At 43.3% G+C, this 18,477-nt stretch overlaps 1 protein-coding gene across 5 annotated transcripts in view; it reads right to left on the bottom strand.

Annotated features, from left to right (window-relative positions):
- Window positions 1–514: 514 nt before the first annotated feature.
- The window catches only part of TBC1D24 (TBC1 domain family member 24), a 35,132-nt gene continuing 17,169 nt past the window's right edge, over window positions 515–18,477 (bottom strand). For 4 of the 5 annotated variants that reach the window (XM_085075243.1, XM_085075244.1, XM_085075246.1 and 1 more), the window contains 6 exons: window positions 17,434–17,451; window positions 10,667–10,825; window positions 9,646–9,709; window positions 7,479–7,574; window positions 5,544–5,778; window positions 515–3,903 (listed from right to left, as the gene is read on the bottom strand). In XM_085075243.1, coding sequence (XP_084931369.1) covers window positions 3,749–3,903; window positions 5,544–5,778; window positions 7,479–7,574; window positions 9,646–9,709; window positions 10,667–10,825; window positions 17,434–17,451 — 727 coding nt within the window. In that variant the 3' untranslated portion in view covers window positions 515–3,748. The remainder of the gene's footprint in view (window positions 3,904–5,543; window positions 5,779–7,478; window positions 7,575–9,645; window positions 9,710–10,666; window positions 10,826–17,433; window positions 17,452–18,477) is intronic. The other variant, XM_085075248.1, reaches the window with a different exon arrangement.

The following is an 18,477-nucleotide window of genomic DNA, read 5'->3' as shown; positions in this document are numbered from 1 at the left end:
AATCTGAAATTCATTACAGAGAACTGCAGAACAGCCAGGTGCCCATGCCTCAGCTGTACCCAACAGCCTGGCTCAGTGTCACTCGCAGGAGCCGAGTTCTTGCAGTGCCACGGCTACGGGTCAGCTCCTGGCTATGGCATCAGTGCCCCCTCTATGGGCAGAGGAGATCACATCCCATCAAAAATGAGGATGAAATTCCAAGGACAAAGTACACAATTTCAATGCACAGACACGAAGAGCAGTGGATGGATCTGTATGCACCACCCCTCTGTGGGTCACCACAGATCTCTATTGGCATGGTTTAACTCTTCAAAGAACAGTACTGGCCCCCACTCCATTTTGACTTCAGATATGTCACCCAGAGAGGAAATGGGAGTTTTTTCCTTCCCTTTGCTAATTTGCCTCCATTAACAGGAGGTTGATTAACGTGCTTCATCAGAAAAGGGAGTGTGCCAAAGTGCAGGAGCTGCGGGAAAGACAGATCAGGTGCAGATCAGGTGCCTGGACAAGGTGGATGCAGTTCCCATGGCCTGCAAACAGCTTGGACACCATTTACAGTAAAGTCAGGTTTCTGATGTCAGGAGTTTCTAATCTTTCCTGCCTTCAAGGAATATGACAAAGCAAAAAGCAGCTTCTCAGGAAAGCACAGACGCACTCATAGAACGTGGTGGCTGACACCAAGCCTGCAGCTCCTGAAGCTGCCAGCCCAAGGCCCATCCCGTGACTCTGGCACTCTGTCATTGCTGCCAGCAGGACCACAAACAAGGACTACAGTCTACTTCAACAGTTGTTCAGAGCAACAAGTAACAACCGACTAAAGCCCTTCAAGGCTGGAGTACTTGAGATAACTTCACTTTCTCACATGGTGTCCATAGTAGTCATTGTCTTCAAAACCAGCCTGTGGCCTCCACCGCAAGAGCTTTCCATTAAACAAAGGGTTTGAACTTTGATATACAGTTGGTCAGCAACAACCATTAACTACATAGGAAAAATGCCTCTTTGCTTCTGGAAAGGTGACCAAGTCACAACACTGTTCTTCTAAGGTGTCTCACAAGCACAATGGGAATGATGGATGAGGATTTGCACATGACAAGGAATATCCATTTTTACTGAGCACAGGGATTGTATGAAGGTGCTGCAGTGCTGTAGAACTACTCTCCCTGGATTATTGTACCCTCTTGCTCATTGAGGCTATTCCAGTCCAAACCACAGTCCAAATCCCACAGGGTGGCTATGGCAGGGCAGTGCTTTATCAAGCCAAACCAACCCTGTGCCTGGTGTCCACTACTGCTCCTTGGATTTTCACATGGATATCCTCTGATGAGTTTCTGAGAAACCAGGAGTTATTTCTGATTCCAAACACCCAAATCACTGTGCACTAAGAACAGAGCAGGGGAAGGAACATGTTTCTGAGGAATGTTTCTTAGATATGGCTCAAGACAAAGCATTGCCAATAGTTGCATCCGGCAGGGATGGGAGTGAGGAAATCCCATCATACTGCCAGGTGCAGCAAAGTTTTTGCAGAAATAAACTTATTCACTTGGAGTAGAATATTATACTCTTACAAATCCTTAAAGCAGACAGCTCCAGAGAATTTCTGACAAGCTGGAAATTAATGCTATTGCATTTTTGAGTTGTCTTTTTTCCCTCCTCAGACAAGCTCAAAAGAGGAGATGCAAGCAAAACTGAAATCCCACCTACACTAAGGAGGTAGGTAGGACACTTTTGTCTGAGGAAGCTTGTGAGACATCTGCAAGGGCAAAGTGACACAGGTGGCTTGGAAAAATAGAAGGCAGCATCAGCCAGCGTTCGCAAAAAGCCAAAAATGACTGAGTTCTTCCACATCAAAAAACATCAATATAACTGAATTATCTCTAGCAGTTCAATCAAGCTTATGGCAAAGCTGTGAAAGGACAAGTGGACAGAACTCACTGAGTGGAAAGGAGGAGAAAGGGAGGCCCAGTGCTGACTCTCAAGACAGGGTGAGAGAATCTAGTTGCAAACACAAATGGTGCAAAAGACTTCTTAAACTGTTCTGCACACAGGCTAATATTTCAAAGAGTTATTTTGACAAATATCCAAAATGGCACCTTAAACATAAAATCTCATTTTTGTCAAGTTTGTTCACATACTCTGCAAGAGGCAACTCTTTTCCAAGCCATGAGGTACTGCATTACTGGCAAGCTGGACAAGCCAACACGACAAAAAACTCACCTCTGACCTCCAAATATGAATGTGATCCTGTCCAGCCTAGCTTTTAACATTATTAATTTTTAATTTTTCCTTTTAATTAACTTCAAGTTTAATAGCAATAACATTAAGTAGCAATCCCACTCTACAGCAATTTCTTACATTGAACTGTTCAGAAAGTCGGCAATTTCTCTGAAATTCAGCAAATTCCAAATTCCCTTCATTTTCCCTGTTTTGATAAACCTTACCAGTGAGTTATTCACTGAAGCTTTGAGCATCCTGTTGTATACTCTGGACTACTCATTGATGTTTATATATCTGTGCTTCATTTGGGAGAAGTTCCACAACACATCATACAATTTTTGGATAAAGACACTGGGAAATTGCCTCCAGACACCACATGCCACAGGGCATGCCTGCAGAGAATGTACGAATGCTCAGAAATGAGCAAAGCCTCTTTGCATCACCCAAACCCTACCAGAACATACTGGAAGAAAACTGTTACCTTCTCAAGAGGGATCACATCACTGGGAAAACATGATCTGGAGAAACAGTGTTGCCTCCAGTTCTCCTGGGAAATTTGTTCATACCACATTTATTTCCTTCCTTCCTTCCTTCCTTCCTGCCTGCCTGCCTGCCTTCCTGCCACCCTCCCTCCCTCCCTTGTGGGGAGAGCATTAAGCTTGTGTTATCACCATATCTAATTTCCCAAGCACACAGGGATATCAGCACAGTTATTTTCAGATTTAAAGCTTCATTTCAGTTCCCAGGAAAAATGACGAAAGGAACATTTCTGAGCACTGCAGATATGCTCTGGCTTTCATCTGCCTGACACAGGAGTCACTCTGAAGTCATCATACTGATATGGAATAGAGATGTAAACAAAATCAAGCCTTGGAGGTATTGCCGTGCAGCCTGGATGCCTTTCTCAGAAACAGACTGCTCAAACATATTCAACTGGAACATGTCAAGGGTTCTGGTACAAGAAGGTCAGCAATGATGGTTCTGGTGTGAATGAAGAGCTTCATAACTTAATGGTACTGATTTGTCTGCACAAAGTCTGCTCTTAGTAGGGCAATAATTTTATGAACTACTGTTCTACATCAAATCTGAGGTCACCAGTGTTCCCTGTGAGCAGACATTAGATATTCCTGGCTCAGGCCAGGTACTGGTACCAGTGGCTCAGAGCTCTGCAGCACAGCTCAGCCAGGGCTGTGCCTCTGAGGAACTGCAGACTCCAAATCTATCCCATGATTTGGACCTGTATCCCTCTAGCATGGCTCTGAACTCATCACATTTTCATTTTTACCAACAACAGTCCCTGAATACAGATCTCTAGAGGTAAAGAGACAAGGAATTAAGCAGATACATTACTTCACCTTGACCTGTCTTAAATAAAATAAGAGTAAACAACTAGGCCTGCATCGAAGTGCACCACTTAGGAATGACTCACAGCACTGAGCCCAGCAGAAAGGATGTTCTAACTTGGCTCCTGCACTGGAATTTGCCTTGGGAATCCTCAGACAACTGAAAAACTAGTTGATTAATGATAGTCACATCAACCATTCATGGTGTCCCTGAAGCCCCACACCTCCAGGATGGAGATCTGGAAGCTTTCAGAGCACAGTGGCTGGTTATTGAAAGTGTTACAGTGGCTGGTTCTCCCATGATTCAGATCTGCATCGAGGTACAGAGCCTGGCCATCTCCACCTCCTGGGAAGAGACAAAGACAGGGTGAGGATGTCTCTGCATTTTTTATCTGTAGCTATACAAAACCAAAATAAAACAAAGACTTTAGTGCTTTTCCCATGCGAACAACTGGAAGCCCTCAGTAATGTCTGCATGCTGTCTGCAGGTGTTAACAGCATATGATCAAAGGTATGGGTTTTGAATGACAGTATCAGAACCGGATGATTTCTTTTAATAATAATAAAGAAAAGTAATGCAACTCAGTAAGAAAAAAACTGCCTGCATTTAAGGTTTGTTTTTCAGTGCTGGAGGATATTGGAAGCTACAACTGCAAGTTTTCCCTCCAGTGAAGGAAAACCAAACAATTATGTTAGCAGTCAAAAATCAAAGCTGGGAGAAGAACGAGATCAGTAAGTAACAGCACTGGCTTGATCTTCTAAATCACTATAAAACATGTAAGAGTTAAAAGCATTTTGGTTATCTGTGGATCTATGTCAAGGTTCACAGAGCTTTCAGTAAGAAAATACAGAGAAGTGAAATACAGTTAGACAGAAATGTGTTAGGAGAACAAAAAGGAAGGTTCCCTATTGCTTATTGGGCAACCATCAAAGAACAGTTACTAAAGCCATGTGAAGAATCAAAAGGGTGGGAATTCTGGTCCACAGCTGGAGCTGGGTACAACATTCACTTCCTATGTATGTACTACCCAAACCTGTATCTCTCTTATTACCACCCATGGTGTAGTATATGGTAAATACAAGTGACTCCCCTACCTAAGGCTGATAGGAAGAGCTGGTGGGATACATCCACACTCTACACCTCCCTGACAGGAGGGTGGAACCTGGTGGGGGTCAGGCTTTGCTCCAATGGAACAAGTGACAGGACAAGAGGAAAATGCCTCAACCACCAGGGAAGATTTAGATTGGATATTGGGAAAACTTCTGCACTGAAAGGGTGGTCAGGCATTGGAACAGGCTACCCAGGGCAGTGGCAGAGTCATCATTCCTGGAAGTGTTTTGGGGACATGGCTTAGTCGTGGCCTTGGCAGTGCTGGGGTAATGGTTGGACTCGATCATCTTAGAGGGCTTTTCCAACCTAAACAATTTCATGATTCTATGATTACAGCACATGCTGCTAAGTGGGAAATCAGGAAACGCTTGACATTATAGAGGAAACTACAGGCCAGTTGCTCTCCTAACAAGTGTCAAGTAATGATTTTTGGGAAAACAACAACTATGATTTTAGATCTGTTCCTTGTAAATCCCATTTACGTGACAACTTTAGTAAGCAGACTTTTGCCAAAGTCAGCCGCATCACAGATCCAATAAAGTTCCTGGAGAAATAACATGTTTTATAGCTAACTCTGTGTTTCAAAAGCCTTGATCCAAAGCAAGTTCCTTTTTGCGAACTACTTCTCATTGTTGGCAGAATTAGGCAGTATGAAAGGAATGGCTGTGCTCTAAATGGCTCTTCTCTAAAATGCTTGTATGCAGGTTTTACCACAGAAAATTTTTGTTGGGAAATTATGTCAGGTTTTGGGCAATTTTATCTCTCCCTGTAGCAATCCTGAAATAGATAAAGGGGTCAGGTGTATTTACCATATATCTAATGTGGACAGGAAAAGCTGGGGTAGGATCTGTGCTCGAATTTTCACACCGACTCACCTACAATGATGCACTCACTGCTACCAGCCATGAACATGGAGGCTGTTTTGGAAGGCAAGTTGAAGTGCCGAGCTGCTAAGAAGGGAGAAAGACGATCTGAGGGATCTGAGGTGACGCTGCTGGAGGAGAGGGTGCTAGAAGCTGGTGGGGCATGGTTTTCTGTCTCTGATCCTGTTGAGACAAGTTCTGGGTGTTTTATGATCACCCACTCATAGCGTTCCACTTCTGGCTGCAGCTGTAGAGAGACATAAAAGGGCAGAGCTGACGTTAGTGCACACACACTACAGAGAGCTCTGCTCAGAAAAGAACATTCCAGCCCCTCAGACTCCACCCACACAGTCAAAAGTAAAGATTGGGTCAACCTGTCTTTTAGGCCAGATGTTATATTTTTTATTCCTTTGCTTTTTAGGTCGTTGAAGAAATGATGCAATAATTTCCAAGTTGCTTTATTACATCTCTCATCTCTACATCATCTCTCTCCACAACTGCATAAAAGGAGGGTGGAGCCAGTTTGGGTTAGGCTCTGCTCCCAGTTAACAAGAGACAGACAAGATAGACAAGTTTTAGATTGGATACTGTGAAAATTTCTGCACTGAAACAGTTGTCAGGCACTGGCATAGGCTGCTCAGGGAAGGGGTAGAGTCACCTGTCATCTGTGTTGGTTTTGCACAGCCTGGTTCTTGGTAGTGGGGGGGCCACAGAGGTGGCTTCTGTGAGAAGCTGCAGGAAGCTTCCAACATGTCTAGCAGAGTCAGCCCCTGATGGCTCCAAAGACGGACATGCCACTGGCCAAGCCTGGGCCTATTAGAGATGGTGGTAACACCTCTGTGGTAACAAAGGAGGGCAAGAAGGTGCTCCAGGCTCTGGAGCTGAGATTCCTCTGCCGGCTGTGGTGAGGACCATGGGGAAGCAGCTGTCCCCCAGCAGCCCATGGAGGTCCACAGGAGATGCAGAGATCCACTCGCAGACCCTGGAGGAGTCCCTGCCAGGGGGGCGGATGCCTGGAAGAGGCTGTGATCGTGTGGGAGACCCACGGAGAGAGGCCTTGCTTCCAAGCTGGAGCAGCCTGTCCTTGGAGGACTGCACCCTGTGGATGAGGGACCCATGCCACAGCAGTTTGGGGAGGACTGTTGCCCATGGGAGGAATTCACATTGCAGCAGTTTTGGGTGGACTGCTGCTCATGAGATGGAGCCACATTGGAGAAGTTCATGGAGAACTGTCTCCCGTGGGAGGGACCCCATGGTGCAGCAGGGGAATGACTCCTCTCCCTGAGCAGTGAGAGAAACCACGGGTGATAAACTGACCAAAACCCCTACTCCATCTCCCTGTGCTGTCAGTGGGAAGGAGGGAGGGATTGGGGGCGGGAAAAGGCATTTTTAAGGGCTTATTTTACTTCTCATTTTCCTGCTCTGATGTTGTTAGTAATAAATTCACTTTATATCTCTAAGTTGAACCTGTTCTGCTGTTGGAGTGTTTTCTCCTGGTCCTTATCTCAACTCATGAAGCCTTCGTTAAATTTTCTCTCCTCTGTCCAGCTGTAGCAGGGGATGATGATTGAGTGGCTTTCATTGGCACCATTTGGCCAGTGTTGAACCATGACACCATCCTTAGAGTGTTCAAAAAACATGTGGATGTGGCACTTGGGGACATAGTTTAGTAGTGAACACGATGGCAGTGCTGGGTTGGTGATAGAACTTCAAGATCTGAAAGGCCTTTTCCAACCTTGATGATTCTACGATCTTTTAAGAAAATATTCTGGGGAAGGGGAGAAGAAGAGTCACCACTAAACTTAAAAGTAAAATATTCCCTCCACATTAAGAGTTCAATAAACTTTATAAATTAGGAAGGCATGTAATCCGGCCTCTTTAAGTGGCAGGGAGGTGATAGTTAACCAGTACAGTGGTTCTGTCATGCAACAACAAAATTTTACTCACCCTAAACACAAAGCACTCCCCAGTTCCAAAGAAACTCAGCTTGTTCCCTCCTCGCCGGCGCTCACTCCAGTCAGTTGACAGGTAAGCCCCACAGACCTGGCATAGACAGCACAGTCAGGCTTCCCATTGAAGGAGAAAGTGTGTTAAACCCACTGATACTAACATTTCAGAGGCCGAAACTTCAGGCTTTAGTTTAGTTTGAATTTCAGTCTCTATACCAGTGGATTAAAGCAGCACAAGTACTTATATCTAAAGACAGATTTAAACTGCTTTAATCCACCAGTGGTTATCCCTAAATCCTAAGACTGTCATAAATTATTTCACATGTCTTGATGCCATTAGGGAGAAATTTTCTAACAGAACCCCAGGTACCAAAACACAAATCACTCCAGATTTGTACAGCCTGACTCTCACTCCCTTACTTTGGCATCCAAAGCAGCAGTGCTGTCCCAAGCTATAGTATGAGCAGCTCTGCCTGAACATTTTCTGGTCAAACAGTGGCCTTGGTGGCTTTCTTACATTTCAAACGGTAGGTTAAAGCCAGCTTAGCTAAGCCAATGCTGAACTAGGTCAGATATTTGGAGCAGCCACTCAAACCACATGGGGGCCACTAGTTTCCAATAAAGGGAAACACCCTCCGAGGGCTGAGCTGGTCTCTGAAGCCTTCTGTTTGTGCTAGAAGAATTTTTTTGCTACCAGCAATACACATCCCTGCCAAGTGCACACAGAGAAAGCAATAAAGCTCTAAGAGTGGGATGAAAGCATCTGTATTTTTTCCTCCCAGAAACTAGAAAAACAATTATGATTATACAGAATTGTTCTAAGGTACATTTGCTGTTTAGCCTCCATGAGCATTACAAGCAGAGCTCCTAGGATAAAATTACTGAAAACCAGATTTTTTTAATATAGATAAACCTGTATTTAAATTTAAATAAAAATTTAGGTTTGGAATTAAATCTAAATGACCCAGAAGTCCATTTGATGTGATATGCCTGATGGGTATGAGAGCCAGAAAATCAAAAGGCAAATTTTCTTCATTCTAAAAGCTAACTATAGACATACTACATAAGGATGAACAGTCTTTCGCAAAAACCCTCCAAATCCACAAGCAGGAAACACCCCCCCCTATTTTTCTCCTAGGTTTTTTTTGGCTAATAAATGGTTTTTTTAGAAGAAACAAACCATCTTATAGAAACCAGCATCCCTTAAAAAGCCAGACTTTTGACAGGCTCCAGGACAAGAGGCAAAATGATTATTCTCTCTCTACCCTTTAGACATCATGGGCATTCCATAAATCACTGGCATCTCAACACAGGCCTGGATAGCCAGAAACCACACGCAGAACTATGAAAATGGCCCAGAGGGTGAGGGTCAGGTAGATGTAAATAAGAGTAGAAATGGGTTTGTTCATGGACAGTTATCCTGCAGATATAGGCAGGAATAAAGCCCACAGGCTGCAATAACAGCTTCATGTTATATACAGAATATTTAGAAGTCATGTAGAGCAGCACAGGCAACCAACACCATTAAAGAAAGATCCCGTATGACCTCCTGAGAAGGTTCTGGGAATACGTCTTGTTTTATTTATTAATGTTTTAAACAAGCACGTTGCTGTTTTTGCAATATTGCTGTCCAATATTGTCACACACAGCAGAGTAGAGACAAGGCACCTGTGTGCACTCCTCCTCAGGTTCTCAGAGCTTTCTTGGCTTACTTTTTTCCCAATCAAGAATGAGATGAAACTAAGGCTTTTGTTTTCACATGATGTAGTCCAGCATTATTAATACAATTTAATTTCTGCTACTTTCTCTCCTCATATCCTTGAGAAAATGAAAATATCTTCTACGAATCATAAATTTAGCACAATTCCCACCTTGTCCCTTTGATTCTGCAATTCAGGGTCTGCCCGAGAGCAAAATGAGCTAACCTAATCCATCAACCCACATTACTTGCAAGAGAAAAAGCAGTCAACCAAGACCTGGTTTGTAAGGTCTACCCAGGAATGCATAGTCCTATAACCAACAAATGGAATAATTTACAGCATGGATTGTTAAAAAAACAAAGCCAAACCTTGCTTATTCATTTTATTATAAACCGCTGTGTGTTGCAATATACCATTACACACTGCCCAAACCCAGTTTAATCACTTGTCTTTCACCTCACTCACCTCTTTTGCTGTTGTCTTGATAAGGAGCAGAGTTGGTTCGTGTCCCTCACTGTGGGAATAGAACCTGAAGTGCAGAGCATAAAAAAGTGAGCACTTGACTGCCACCAACTGGAGCTCCTTTCCTCCTCAACGTTAGGCACTGCCTTCTCCTCCACCTGACACCATGGCAAAAAAATCATCTGAAGACTAAGAATTTTCCTGCAAATACTTTATAGAGTCCATGTAAATAATACAGTTGAATGTAAATGGATACTGTCAAGCAGTTGTTCTCTACGCAGTCCCCTGTACAGTTTTTGTCTCTGCAGAATAACTAGAAGCTTATCAAGATCAACTGCAGTATTTTACAGCATTTTGAATTAAAACAACCTAAAGGACTGTAAAACAACCTAGAGGACTGAAGGCCATGTCTTAAAGGCTTTAGGTCATCAAATTAATTGTGATGCATTCTCTTTGCTTGCTTTTGCTCTTCCTCATAGGCACATGAAGCTGGAAGAGCAGGTCACTCCCTGCCTCAGTACCTCAAGTGTTGATGGCAAAGTCATTATTAAGAGCCATGGTGTTATAGTCTTCTGTGCCAAGTGCAAGGACAACTCATCTAGTTTAATCCACTTAAAAATAAAACAAATCAGATTCATTGGTAGAGGAATCTCCAGTTTCCAGTTCTCTTCTTCCTTGGATCAGTTTGGATGTGGTTATCTGTCCTATCTGATCTATCTATCAGAGCAGCCACTGAGTTACCTCATTCAACCCCTTAAGGAACCAGACTCATTATAGCAGAATCTGTGAACTGATCCAAGTTTGACTCTTCCAACTGATCTTGAACAGTTTAAAATGTTCTGGCATAGGAAATATCCCAGTCAAATGCTGTAGGCAAGTGGAATTTGTCACCTTTATATCCCACCGCTAATCCTATTCTTCAGGCCAAGTTCTGACTAAGCATGGCCTTTTTTTCAATCCAGCAAACCCTTACTTGGCTGCTCCTTTCTGCCCTACTGTAAAGAGAGAGGAAGGTTTTCCTTACCTGCTCAGACTACAGCCATGTTCCAAGGTGGTGAAAAGCAGGAGGGGCTGGCACAGAGCAAATCGCTCTGGGATCCATGACCAGATATCCCGCATCTCCTTCACACTGACAATTTCTGACTTGAAGTTTTCAGCATGAACTGCCAAGTGCACATTCTGCCTGAGAAATACAACACAAAATATTGAGAAACAATAATTTAACAAGTTTTGGATTACTGGACTGAAACTTAAGAAGACAGCTGAACACTAACTCCACTAAATAAGTTATTGGTTACTCCAGTAAATAAGTTATTTGTTAAAACTCCAGCCCATGGGACTAGAAGGCTGTGACCTAGTGAAGATAATAAACCACTTCAATTTAACATAATCCTCGGAGGCGGAGATCTGGCTTTACTGAAATACCTATTCCTCTGTATGGCAGCTAGGGCCTGCACCTTTAAACACAGAGGACACAACACTGAGCTGCTAAAAATGACCATGGCCTTCAGTAACAAAAATTATATTTGCTGTTTGTGACGGTCTCGCTGGCACTTGTATTTAAGCACAGAGAAGAGACTACCTAAACAAACAGCCAGGATCTCAGAGGACGGGGTTGTATTTTCTCCACCTCTGAGGTCCTGCCTGTATCATGGGATCAGAGAATTCCTAAAAACCTCAGAAGCCTTAGAGGAATCGTATTACCAAGGTAAGCAATTTTAATCCAAGGCAAATATTTGAAGCTTTTGAAAAGCTCCACCTCCTGAAAACATGTCATTACCAATGACTTCCACTTCATTAAGAACCAAAAAAGTTGCTGGGATCATGTTTACATGCAGAGCCTGAGTCGTAGTTTCACCCTGCCTAAATGCCAGGCACCTACAATGTCTGCTCTCTCTGCTCTCTCCTGCCGCAGCAGTGCAGAGGAGAGGAAAAAAACTAACACAGAAATACCGGACTCATAAGTTAAGACACTGATGGGAGGATGCACTGAGACTGGGAAAAACAGGATGAAAACTTAAAGTTGCAAAGTGATTTATTAACCTAACAGAGTTGGAGGATAAATGAGAAGTAAAAATAAGCTCTTAAGACACCGTTTCTCCGCTCGCCCCCCTCCCTCCTTCCAACCAACAGTTTGGGTGGGGGGCAGGATATTGGTTTTTTTCTTAGTCAATCCATCACCACAATTCTTCTGCTATAAACACTGTTTGCTCACCCCCCTCCCTCTTAAGACACCGTTTCTGTGCTCACCCCCCTCCCTCCTTCCAACCAACTGCACGGGGTGAGGCAGGGTAAGGGGGTTTTCCTTTGGTCAGTCCATCAGGGAGAGGAGTTCTCTACTTAGCCACGGCGTCCCTGCCATGGGACACTGTCCTCTGTGAACTTCTTTGGCATGGGTCCAATCTCATGAGCAGCAACCTGCCCAAATCTGCTGCACACAAATTCATGTCCACAGGGTGCAGACCTCCAAGCCAAGGCCAGGCTGTTTCCATCTCAGGAGCATGGCAAGGCCGTTTTCCCCACTGGGTCTCCCACTGGATCGCAGCTTCCTCCAGGCATCCACCCACTCCTCTGGCGTGGGCACCTCCCCACGGGCTGTGGGTGGATCTCTGCACCCCCTGTGAACTCCAAGGACTGCAGGGGGACCACCTGCTCCCCCACCTCCTCCACTGACCTTGGTGCCTCCATGTTGTTTTCCCTCACATACTCTCACCTCTTCCTCCTCCTCCTCTGGCTAAAAGGAAGTGTGTGCTCACATTGTTTTGATTTCTTCTTACATATGTTTTCACAGAGGCGTAACCAACATCTCTAATTGGCTCAGACTTGGCCAGCAACATGTCCATCATCTTCAGAGCCATCAGAGATTGCTGATGGCTCTGCTGGGCATGGTGAAAAACTCCCAGAACCTTTACACAGGACACACAGGAGTCATCTTTGTGCCACTCCCCACCCTTAAGCCAGCTCTTCAGGCCTACCACAACAGCTTTTGAAGGGTTTAAATTTCTCTTAGATGCTAAAGACACCTTGCTGATGTTCTGGGCTAAGCAAAACCAACACAGCCTGAGTACATTAAGGAATGCGAGACACTAACGCTGGGAAGGAAATCCCTCTACCCCACAAGTGGAGTCTGATACTAAGGATTGATTAATAGATTTTAAACACTTGAAGGTAACAATCATCACCATTGTTGAAGGTTGGGGGGATAGAATTTTCTCCATCCCTGTTACTAGGGTACCAACGACCAGGTGCTCAGAGCCATTAATTCTTTTGTAAGAGATGAAGGCCGTGGCTTGGGGGTGGCAAGGGGAGGAGGCACTCTGGCCGTGGAAGGGAAGATTTTTGGACTTGCGGGCTGAACACAGGAGGCGATGGAGGAAAGCCACTGCTTTGCTTCTGGCTGCGACTGCAGGACATCCAACTGTGCGCTGCCTTCTGTTCCTTACTGGGTGGGCTCTTGCTTGGAAAAAAGGCATGGGACCTTTTCCCCTGCCGGGAGCGCGCACCTGCCTGGCTGCATTTTTCTTTTTGGCAACAACTGTGGAGGAGTCCGGCTGTTGCTGCCCCTGCCCCGCTCGCCGGAGCGCACCGCGGCGTCTGCCATAACTGCGGAGTTCCTGCCACAACTGCGGAGTTCCTGCCACCTTTGCTGGCTAGCCCAGGTGAGCCATTCCTGCTGCTCCAGCTCGCCATTCCAAGCTGCCTGCAGCACTCAGCCCCTGCTGCCCAGCCTGGCCACCACTACCAACCCCATGAGACAGACCTGACCTCGCACCACAGCGCCACATGCAGCTGCTTGGCAGTCATCGCACCTGCCCTGCCTGGCCGGGAGCTCAACAGCACCCCTGCTGGTTGTGACTGTGACTACACCAAACGGGAAAGTGCTTGGCAGCTCAGGGACATCTGCCACCAGATTTCTGGTTTGTTTGTTGTTGGTATTCTTGTTATTGCTTGTTTACTCTGTTACAGGTACTAGTAAAGAGCTGTTATTCCTTTTCCCATATCTTTGCCTGAAAGCCCTTGATTCCAAAGTTAAAATAATTCAGAGGGAAGGGGCGTCACATTCTCTATTCTAAGGGGGGGTTTCCACCTCTCTTAGCAGATACCTGTCTTTCAAACCAAGACATCCATCTCAACCAAACTTCATTTCTCCAATTAAACAAGCACACAAACCCAGAGCCTGGGGATTAAAGCAGTGTTATTTGCTTCCACAGTCTATATGTTAAATGCTTAAAATGCAATGGTGACAGCCAAGGACACAGAATTTACACAAGTCACTGAGTTACTGGGCAGCCCGGTGTTAAATAAAGCTTCATCACTTTGCTCTGCATGCAAGGGTTTGGGTGCAAATATTTGCCTTTTCTGATAGACTTTTTTTTACATTAAGACATTTCTTTCCTCTCAGTTTCATGATCGTGAAGAGGCCCTCAATACTGTACATCTGCATAGATCTGGACAGCTTAGCTCACTCCCTAAAACACACAATATTTTTTCATTTTTCATGCTTGTAGTACCATGAAATCAGCAGCATTTGCACTGTTCTTCAGAGCAGTGCTTGCTTGGAGACACTGAGACATTTCTTAAATTCACTCTTATTTCTTAAATTTCTTAAATTCACTGCAGGTGCCTTAGTGTCAGCACTTCGAATGAAATTACTCCTTAGGTCACTTAAAAAAAACTACTGAAATTAGTGTTTCTTTTAGCCAAATGAACCAAATCACTCTTTGCATTGCTACCCTGTGTTTTTTAATGCAAGGAACTTCTGTAGGCACCCATTTAAGCCAGCTGCAACTATTTATGGGTTTTAAAACTTATAGTATCACTGACTAGGGACATTATTTGTACTTTTAAACACAGCGAACTGAGGTAAAAGAGAGGTCCACCGAAGGAAAGTATGAGCCAAGCCTTGAACCCACATCTCCAGATAGAAGACGTAATCTTTAGGTCTCACCCTGTGCGTCCTGTCAGGTCCACAGCTAAAACTGGTGGCACAGAGCTAAGAGACAAAGCCTTGGTTTCAGCTCAGCAGAAATGAGGATTCTCCCCCACCCCCACACACATTTAAGGAATTAAAAAGTATTCAGGGCAGTCAACTGTTTATTAGAATGAATTTCCAGTAGAAAAGCAATAATGATAAATAGGCTAGGAGCTAATAACAAATACCAAAACAGGTTTAAACTTACACTTCAAGCAAGCTTCAGAATTATTTGTATACCTGGTCTGTAAATTTTTCACACTTCTGTGAGCTGTTTGGGCAACTAAATTCCAGTTCTTTATTCTTAAACATTCTCACACTCATGATATCTTTGCTTTTGCCTTTGTTCCTTCTCCTGGCTCCTCTGAACCGCTGTTAAAGACTTTCCTACCCAAACCCCACTCAAAGCTTTTCAGTACCCTGTGTCTTCCCACAACTCTCCCATGTAGGTAGAGTATCACCTTTTCAGACAGATCTTTCTGATTTACTAGAAAGCATTTACCACTGTATTGGCCATTTAAAACTGCACCAGGCATACAGTTCCTGCCCTTTGGAAGGGGAAGGGGCCAATACATATGGATATGACGGTAAATAACTTTCTATTTAATGTCACCATCTAGTTAAACCAAAGGACAAGGCCAAATGATGTGAAATAAAATGACTTGCTATTTCTCAGTAACAAATCACAGTTGCAAGTGTTTGAAACTGAAACCTGACCCTGTGTTGAGAAGTGTTCACACACAGCCTGCACTTACCAAACCCAACTCCATGCTGCTGAGCAAAAAATGTAACTTTTTTGTGGGGAGGCACCGGAAAATTGCAACTGGTTACAATTATCTAACCTGTATTAATTATCTTATTTTTGACAGTATTTATCTAATGACACTGAAAATCATCTCCTTCAGTTTGGCAGTTGCTTTTCAAACCTGTGAAATGAGTGAAAATAAACAGAACACAAGTGGGCTAAGAAAAGCCCCAAATGTTTTGGGTTATATTAATTGAGGAAAATTAAGTTTAGCCCTCACCACCCCACACCTTTCAGGGTTATCTATAAAACCACTGCAGCTTGAGAGAACAGTAAATTCAGACAGCATTAAAATCTACCACCAGAACGGAACAAATTCTGAAGATTTTACCCTGCATTAGTATTTTCCTCAGTTATTGGGATCAGCATGACAACTTTTTCTTGATTGCTGATGTGGGTAAGACTTGTTCATCTGCTATCATTCCAAAGGAATTAGAATTGAAAACCAGCACAATTAATGTTTAATAAAGCAGCATTTGCTAATTTCACAGGAATGTTGTTTTTCCAGCTATATAGTCAATAAAATGTGCTTCAGAGACCTCAGAGTTCCCAAAGGTAAAGCCAAGGTTGAGGACATGCAGTAGCAGCTGTCACAGTGGATGTGTCCCGTATTATTCAAAAAACAACCAAATACCTAACTCCAAAGATTACTCACTGAATTATACCTTCCTACTCTACTCTGGCTTACGTCAAATCTTAGAGGAACTATGTTATCTTTAAAATCGATTCTAACTTCTGTGAGGGCATAATTGTGTGGTAGGAGACTTCTTTTTCAGCTATAAACAGCAATATAAGTAATTTGTGGTATAAAAACCTGAAACCTGCATCGAGATCAGTTTCAGCAGACATCCTGCATCTCCCTAAGTCCCCTCAAATTCAATCTGCTTCCTAGCATAAATCAAGGCTTTCTGCTGTTTTCAGAACAACCTAATTGCACTGAAATAATACACAGATGCTGAAGATTTGCTTGACTGGAATTAACAGTCTGCTGATTTATTAGAGCTGAAATCCTCAGCACAGAAGTTATGGTATGAAACATGCTTTGACAAGCCTCTTAAGATGTTCTTTCAAACATGAAAACATGAGGAAGTTAATTCCAACTTCGATTTTATAAATTAGTACAAATGTTAGTGTGTATCATTCACTGGATATACACATTCACCGGGCACCTGCAGCAAGGCCAGAGGATTCTCAAAAGGCATGAATTTAAACACAAACTATGGTATTTAATACAGGGTAGCCCTCCTCTTTCCATCTTCTCTGCTTATCAGGTATCACAATCCACTCACTGGGTTTTGTTCTTTAAGATTTACTTTTCGGGCCAAGACTTGATGAATGACTTCATTAACCATTAATGCTCTATGGCTGAGTAACTCTGACCTCCTTGACACAGAAAAAGAGTCTTGTCTCCTGGACTTTAAAAAACCCCTACCTACTTAAAAATAAACATAATCTACTATGAATAGAGACAGGTCACTTTTAGGAGTATACCAAGCTGGGGTCAGTAAAAATCTTTCCAATTAACTGCAGATAGCTTCCAAATAAGATAAAAAGTAGACTAGGTTTCAAATCTAATGCAACAGCATATACCCAGGATTGGATGTGAGATGATAACCTAACAGCACCTCTGAGCTGTTACTTGAGATGTTTTTAAAAAACTACTAAGTCTTTCAAAAGAGTAGAAGTGACTATTATTATAATTGCCTTTTATAGCCATAACCATGATCCCACCATGTACAGTACTCTTTCCCACCCTGGAAAACACAGGTGTATTGCTGTCTGAAGTGCTGTGCTGACTCCTTGGCCCACAGTCCCTTCTCTTACAGCTTTGCAGGTGCTATGAACTAACTTTGCAGGAGGCTATTCAGGAGATGTGGCACAGCAATCAGGTGCTCAGACTGGTGCCCTGTTTCTCCTGCCCCAATATTAGCAATATGTGATGGCCTTGGAAAAAATAACAAGCCAAAGACAGCAAGAGTAAGCAAAGTGCAAAGATTCAAGCTTTTTAACCTACCTTTTGGGAGGTACAAGACTGCAAACGGGAGGGGTGCAGTGGAGATGGAATGGACAGAAGCAGAACATACAAGGAGAAAGACAAAAAAAGATAGAAAAGATCAGTGACTTCCTAGATCTGTGACAAAGTGACTGAAAGGAGCCTGGAAAGAAACAAAGCAAGGCTTGATTTGAGTCACCAAGCACAAAAAACCAATCAGACAGGTTAAAACTTTTATATTCCTATTTCCCCCCTTTTTAAAATGTGATTGGAAAATAAATCATCTTTGTCTTGCACAGGCCAAACACACCTGGAAAAGAGAATCCCATGGAGCCCTGGAGAACAGCTCACTTCTCCTGCACATCCATCTGCCCACACTGGGACTCAAACTGAGCCATGCTCCCAGCAGTACTGGGGACACTGAGAAGTTTCAGTGGGTTTACAAAGGTAGCCAAGTGAGGATGAAAATTTTTCAGTAGCAACTCTGCCTGGCATAGCAGTAATTATTTGCCTTATTTAGGTAAATTACTATTTACTTTTTGCTTTGAAGGCATCACTGTTGCGAGTGAGAATTTCTCTGCAACTTTTAAGACAAGCAGGAGTTTTTGGAGTTTCTGTGGTTGGTTGGTGTATGTTTTCTTTTTCTTGGGTTTATTTAAATTATTTTTTAAATTTTATTTTTATTTAAAGCTCTCATTTAAAGAACATACTCAGAATGGATATTACAACTCTTCTGAACTTCCTAACAGGAGGAGAAGACACATTTGGGGGAGTCAATATTTTGTTTACAAGTCTCAAATACAATGATCTGAACTGTTTCCAGTGTGACAATCCAATGGGTAAAGGCCTCGAAATAATTAAGACTGACAGGAAAATGCTGAAGCTGATTGTAAACCAAGCTGTGAGTCTAAAAAATTAACCCTTGGAAGAAAGCGGAGGGAGCCTTACATGTACGCAGACATATGGAGGTTCAGCTAACATTTATGTTATCTTTTAGGCTGAAATGCACTGAATATGTACTTCCATACCATGGAATGGTATCTATTTGCAACTACTATAACTAAC

Source organism: Lichenostomus cassidix, chromosome 14 (genome assembly GCF_008360975.1).
Source record: "Lichenostomus cassidix isolate B80296 chromosome 14, HeHo_3.0, whole genome shotgun sequence".
Classification (NCBI taxonomy): Eukaryota; Metazoa; Chordata; class Aves; order Passeriformes; family Meliphagidae; genus Lichenostomus; species Lichenostomus cassidix.
Note: the sequence above shows the minus strand (reverse complement) of the source record. Positions and strands in the feature narration are given on the sequence as shown.